This window comes from Mycteria americana, chromosome 6 (assembly GCF_035582795.1).
Source record: "Mycteria americana isolate JAX WOST 10 ecotype Jacksonville Zoo and Gardens chromosome 6, USCA_MyAme_1.0, whole genome shotgun sequence".
In the NCBI taxonomy this organism is placed as follows: domain Eukaryota; kingdom Metazoa; phylum Chordata; class Aves; order Ciconiiformes; family Ciconiidae; genus Mycteria; species Mycteria americana.
Genome location: NC_134370.1, coordinates 42,205,848 through 42,212,976, shown reverse-complemented (window position 1 = coordinate 42,212,976; position 7,129 = coordinate 42,205,848). Strand labels below are relative to the sequence as shown.

The following is a 7,129-nucleotide window of genomic DNA, read 5'->3' as shown; positions in this document are numbered from 1 at the left end:
AGAAAGGTGCATGTAAATAGCCGGATATGGTACACAGGCCAAGCTCCAGAAGACTATATTCCTTTCTGAGCATTACTTTCCATCCCCCATCCAAAATACATGCATTATAATGTAGTAAAACCCTCTAGAAACATCTCTTAGCCAACTGCAGACTTTTCTGTTGCCACACAAGTGCAAAAAAAGGGGCAGGATGTGAACCTGTGTATTTTCGAAACTTCATTTGGTGACAGAACACAAAAGGAAAAATTCCTACGTATACATATTAGATCTGTCTCCACTTTTATAAAACTGGAATAAAATGGGAAAGTGCCATGTTTATAGTTCCTAATTGAAGTTTTAATGTCCTTTTGACACAAAAAGGTATATACATACGAGAGCTACGTAACTTTTTTTTTCCCCCAACTGGACAAGTGTCAAACCCTGTAGATTTATAGGGCAAAACAAGATTGGTCAGGAAAGAATTCTTCCTATAATTGGTAATCTGACACTATGTCCTTTTGCCATTTAAAAAGGTCCTTTTTTCAGTTTATTCAAGTTTGTCACTCTTCATGGTTGGTTTTTTTGTGTGTGGGTTTTTTTTATCTCCGATAAAAAAAATATTCAGACTTTTGTAATCTGTGTATGCTGATCTTCATCAAAAGGTTCATTCTCTGGATCAGAGTCAGTGGTGTCAGAGTATCTATAATGATCAGGTTCATTGTCACTAACATCTGGTGTTACAGAAGTTGAACTGCTAGCCTCTGGATTTGATGGCTCTTCTACTGTTTTTGTGAAAAATAGCTTCACCTGGGAAAGGAAAAAACAACATTTTAACAGGGAACCTGGACTTTAACCAAGCACAGGTAACAATGTAATTTTTAACAGCATGGTTCCTTTCGCTACACTGAACCACAGGAGTGCTCCTCTCTCTACTCTGGAAAGAAGGAAATAAAGAAAGAGCTCTTCTGAGGTTAGCCAGCCTCTCACTTCCACCCCTGACAAAATAAAGAACTGGCAAAGCAGCAGGTTTTTCAAGCCCAGTTGAAGGAGTTCTGCATATCTGCACCAACCACTGGTACTCAAGTTATAGCAGCACAACATACCACTGCGGCAGGCCATGCCACACTAAGCTTTTCAACCATCCTACCTTCTAGACCTCTGTGAGCACAAAAGAAGATTGTAGTAAGAGTGCACAGGAATGAACAAAACACCCTATAACTAGTGACACGCGTGTGTGCGTGTGTTAAAAATCTGATCCAAGCAATATTCCAACAAGCAACTATGACCATTACCTTCAAATGAGCACTGCTGGGGTCTAACTGGTATTTTATGAGCAAGTTAAAAAACACTAAAATTCTTAAAAATGCCTTTTTCATTTTTAAAAACAGTGCTGGCAATGGCTTGTATTCCTCAAAGCTAAACTCATGGGTTAAGGCATTCCCATGAAGCAGGCACCTCTGCAAATCAACTCAGGAATTACTGTGTAAAGCTCAGAGCTCATGGCAATGCAGCTGGTACAGGAAAGATGCTACCAGGTCTCTGGGTCTCCTACTACTCGTCTCCAATGGCTTTGATAAATACCTGAAACAGCCCAAAGCCTTCACTCCCAGTCTCAACATCTATCAACTTCCCAAAAAGCAGATAAACTTACAAAGCTAGAAGCTTTGCTATGTGGTGGCAATACTAATACATGAATTCAATTTCTACATAGACAGCAGTTTCAAATGGTTCCTCCATAAGGCAAGACAGACAAATCTGGTAACATCATGCAGCTTTTCAGCTTTGTTTACACATAATATATACTGACCTTGAAGTTTGGAGAGAAATATCTGTTGGCTTTGTCCTTATTTGCTTTGTCTAGATCGTTTTTTGTTAATGTAAGGATTAAATATTCCTTATCATTATCTGAGCGCTCTGTACTGAAAATACCATCAAGTTCCTGATCTGAAACTAGACTTCCATTTTCTACTTTGTCTGAATTTTCATCCAGTCCTATGAAGAATGTATTTACCCAAAAGTGAAACATTTTGTCCTGAGGAGGAAGAACACAAAGAACAAGCTTGCTTTAGTATTCACTAGTGGCACATTAATTAGACTAATATCATCAGCTGGTCAAAACCAAATCGGTAATATCAGATGTAACTTGTTTGGACAACAGTACATCATTGGTTACACTGCATGCAAAGACATTTTCACCAATCCTCCTAGACAATATGCAAAACTCTGCATTAATCAAACTCAATTTTAACCAATTAAGCTTTCAGAAGTCACTGCTTATCAAAAGTTGGTTTTTAAACAATCTAGCATACCTACAAAAAAAGCAGATGACAATAAATTAAACAAGTGTTAAACTTGTAATCACAAGGCATAGAGATTTTTTTGCTCATACCTTGCCAAGCAGTAGCCAAACCCAACAGACCACCTGTGCAAACCAGCTTAGGTGAGTAATATTTATCAACAGAGAACATCCTCCCCTATAGCTTCCCACATAACAGAACACTTTTATTTTTATACAGAAATAGCTGTAATTAAGCAAAAAACACCCTACAAATACAGGACTCCTATTATAGTGGATTCATTGCTGCTTTACGGAGATGGTTTCTACCACTCAGATGTTTGCTGACCAGTACTAAGAGAAAGGCAGACTCTGGAAGTGTCTGCTGTCCTTCTACTCAACAGAAGTTTTTAATGAGGAGGATGAGGCACTGACAGTTTAGGTATATTCAGCTTAAGCAGAACTTGACAGATGACCATCAACAGCTGGAAAGGTAAAAGTTAGATTATCCACTATAACACTGCAACAGGTATACCTGTACAAAGAGACAAAATATAAATGTATCGGTGATTTTAAAAAGTCACTGGAGAACTACCTGGTATCAGCCAGTATATTACATGCTTATCATTATGACTAGCATTATGACTAGCTTATCATTATGACTAGTTGTGAGTGTCTATCTCCATATGTGCTACTGAACAAGCAGCAATGTTTTGCTCTTGGCTAGACAGTCTCTGAAGATGATATGCCCAGGAACTTCACCTTTAAGCTTTCAGCTAAATAGCTCTGTAGGATGCATTGAATGCTCTTGTTTTAGTTCTCCATCACTTGCCATACTTTTGTCAGTCAAGAGTCGATATTGCCAAGATCAACTACTATTAGCAGGTTGATCCTGACTAGCACATTAAGCACTTCTCCATCTGAAACTCAGCTACAGTTACTTCCTCTTTACAAAGGAAACCTTCTGTTTTACTCCGATTTGAATTTTCAGGCAAAAGATCCAAAATGCAAATGGCCAGCCTTCCCACAATAGTCAGTATTTCTGCATTTCTGTTAAAGCTGCAAGGGTGACAAAGCTAGCACTTTGTCACCAGCTAGCACTAGCACCATACCAGAATCTAACATTCCTTGATATTATACAGGATCAGAACACAAAACAACTCCTTCTGAGCTGATTTACCAGAGAGATTTACCATTTACCAGTAAACCATTTTGGTTTACCAGAGAGATCTAATTCCAATTTCTTATGGGAAAATCCAGGTCCTGCCCCATCCTCCTAGCTATTCACTTCTGCTGGTAAGCAGAGGGGGGGAATCAAGAGGTGGAACAGAAGTGGTTCTAGTGTGTATCATATGAGCATTCCTCCCTGCTGAAAGCCATTTGGCACCAGCAAAATATCACAACATGTTCCTGGGCCAATGAGAAGGGGGCAGGGAAGAGCTGGACTACTGCTTAACTTATGTTCTTCCTCTTCACAAATTAATAAAAACATGTAAGGACACAAATACTGGGAATTCAGAAGTGTCTGATGAAACAACTTCTACCTGCCTTCTCTACCAAAGGTCAGTAGACCCATTTTCAGTATTTTAGGTAAAGCATACAAAACCACTTTCACCTTGTGTGCATTTCTGTAAGCACCTAAGAGACCCCCAACCTGTAAGGAAGTGCAACAGCAAAGACAAAAGTTAAATAATTCAGTCAGAAACACTTCTGGTAGTTAAGAAGTTATCCACTTCAATGCATGCCTCTTCAGTACCTTTGGGAATCAAGTTAATCTACCAAATTAACATGCTGTAATTACAGTTGTCTTGGGAGACTAACAGGCATTTGCCACTGCCACCAAATCCCTTCAAGCCATCACATCTATGAAGAAGCCTTGTTGGAGCCCATCCATGCAAGGCAGCAGTCAGTAAGTTCTTGCCAGGCACAGACTGCTCATACACTTAGCACCCTCCTCTTCTTCACTAACGCTACCTCAGAAACAGTCTTAAAAATGCCCACCCCAGGATTTGTAAGTAGAGGATGAACATCCTGGGCAAGAGAGTTTATTCTTCTGTAATGTTCCAATGAGTCATCAGCCTGCCTGCTGAGGTCTCATGAAGAAAGTGGCAGTAGGCAAAATCCCCATGAAGACGTCTTCAGGGTAACCTGGTCCAGGCTCCTCCTATGCCCAGGTAAGTCCCTCAAAAGATCCTCTAAAAGTCCTCCAAGGAGATGAGATGGCTACTCCTGCTCAAATCAAAAGACCAGTTCAGGTCAAAACAGAAACAATGAATGGCATCAGCTTTCCAGCTACAGAGCAGGAGGGATATGGAGTCCGCAATAAACAGCAGAAAAAGGCAAGCCTGAGCTGATGTTTTCAGCATCCAACAGCTCTGTAAACAGGTGGATATACTACCTGCAGTCTCACCACTGGTGAGGAGACCATCCTTCCAGTAAGGATTTAGAGAAGAAAGTGCACTTCCACACCATGACCGCAGTTAAGGGAGATCCCACCTCTTGTAGCTTGGGTGATGGTACTACTGTGTTTCATCCTTCTTCAGGACCACAATGCAGAAGCAGAAATGCACTTTGGTGCTGGTCCTCAGTGCCATCTATGACACCTCCAGTAAGGTCAGCAGAGGAGAGGACAAAACTGATGAACAAGCTGCAGCAGATGGATGGGAAATGGCTTATACCAATAGTGCTGAAACATCTTTGGAGGAAAGCAGTGCCAAAGCAAACAAGGCCACTGGATGTAAACCAATGCCAGCTGAAGCAGAATGCAGAGTCTTGTCATGCCTCACCTTAAACTTCATCAGGTGGAGCAGAACCAGGAAGGATTTACTTGGCACTTAAGGGCCTGCCTGAACAAGCAACTGCGGCGACTCAGCTTTACTGATAGAGTCTGGAGAAGACAAGACAGACTACAAACTTCTCATTAGACATCTTTTAATCTGTTTTCCTTCGGATAAATTTGCAGAGGTCTTCAGGGACTCAAACTAAACAATACAACTTGGCTGAGCTGGTCATTTATCCTTCAATCTCCCTCCAGCTTTTTAAAGCACAAGTTATTTTCTTTCCTTTCCCACTACACTAACTTAATTAGCTTAATAAACTAAGTTCATGGGTACTGGCGCATGGCACAGCCACTCAAATTGAGGGAAGACTTGGTCATGTTTTTTGGAATTAGCTCTTAAGGCTGATAACTGTGTGTCTGCTTTCACTGAAAAACAAAACTCATTATTCAAAGTGAGGATTCAGCCAGCTTCAGCTAAAGCATCAGGCTCTAGGATATTTCATGGGAGACAACGAAGAAAGTTGATGTAACATGGGCCAAAGATAGGAATTTTAAAAATCAAGGCATGAACTGAACTTGGGCTTTACATAGCAAATCAGAACACCAGATCAAGTTCTCACAGGAACACAATTTAATGAATAGGCTTCTGAAAACAAGTATTAGCTAGAGGCTTTTTTTTTTTTTAGTGTGTTTTGCTTCACTTCCAGTTACATCACAGGCATCTGCCTTAAAAAAGTCGCAGATGTATTTCTTCCCATAACCAAATCTGTATCATAAAATCTACAGTGCAGTATCACACACTTGAGACAGAAGCTGATTTAATCACACTATTTTGACATACAATACCTATCCCCACCTTGTGCAGTTTTTCAGTTCTCAGACTGACAGAAAAATATACCTCACTCTAGAGCCGATACCTGCCTCTAACTGCACACTGAGATCCAAATCCAAGATCCATTTAAACCATCAGCTAGGAGTTGCTGTATCATCCTGAGAGTTTAATTTTGCAAAGAGATCTACAGGCACTTATAATCACTTTGCAGCACCAGCTAAGGGTTTTGGAGATGCTGTCCAGCAATCAGAAGATGGAGATCATGTTTCAAACTGTTCCATGCTGGCCTCACAGCCTTCCTGTAGTCATGGCCAATGGAACTTCTTGTATCATTTTCAGATCAACAGTTCAAGTCTTCTGACATTTTCAGAGTTCATTCTTCAGTGTTTGCTAAATAGCAATCACCCAAAGTCCTCTTGAACTGTGTAGCAGGACTTCTCATTTATGCATACTGAAGAGATGAAATGGCATACCCAACAGCTCAAACAATGCTGTCAGCGCTGGCTACGCTAGAGTCTGGGTATAAAACAGCAGTGACTCTGAAAAAAACCCACACCAATGTTTCCCTCTCATCTATACTGGGACGACTCCTGAAAAAGGTCTCCTTTACTCCCAAGGCTCTGCAGGCAGGAAGATTAAAAGATCTTCTGTACTGTTTTTAAACAGACTTTCACTGAACCAAGTGATATAAGGATGCTCTGAAATACTTTAAGATTATCACGTCAACATCAATAACTGGAATAAAAAGGCTTCACACAGATACATGGAAGCAAACCTAGAGAGACTACAGCAGCAGTCGGAGATGGAAGAATAGCCAAGCTACAAGTCAGAGAAACAAAAAACCATGCTCAAAAAAACCCCAAATTACTAACTTCTATCCATCAGAAATTCATACATAACTGTACTGAAGACTCAAGCCATTTTGTTCTCATATGAGCATGCATTTCATTCTTGAAAGGAAGTAGCTACATCATACTGAAGAAATGGTCCAAGAATAAAGTAAACAACTTTATTAGACAAGAAAAGACCAAAAGTTGTGGACTTACTAACTGATGCCAGGTGGCACAGATTATGGAAGAACTGAAACAGGGTAACTTTTTCAAAGCAGTCACCCTCTTACCAACATCGTCTCACCAGCACCAATAATCCTTTGGCTGAGGTCAGCTCTCGCTAGCCACTGAATTTGCTTAAAATAAAGTTTTTCCATTAAAAAACCAGGACACTTGACTGCTTTAAATTCCACATTGACACTGCGACACTACAT

The 7,129-nt window shown here is 40.3% G+C and overlaps 1 protein-coding gene across 1 annotated transcript in view; it reads right to left on the bottom strand.

Moving 5' to 3' along the window:
- Positions 1 to 314: 314 nt before the first annotated feature.
- Positions 315 to 7,129, bottom strand: part of LOC142411485 (phosphatidylinositol 3,4,5-trisphosphate 3-phosphatase and dual-specificity protein phosphatase PTEN) — a 47,011-nt gene continuing 40,196 nt past the window's right edge. The window contains exons 8-9 of the mRNA XM_075505468.1: positions 1,787 to 2,011; positions 315 to 786 (exon numbers count right to left, since the gene is read on the bottom strand). Of these exons, the coding sequence (XP_075361583.1) occupies positions 601 to 786; positions 1,787 to 2,011 (411 nt within the window). The 3' untranslated portion in view covers positions 315 to 600. The remainder of the gene's footprint in view (positions 787 to 1,786; positions 2,012 to 7,129) is intronic.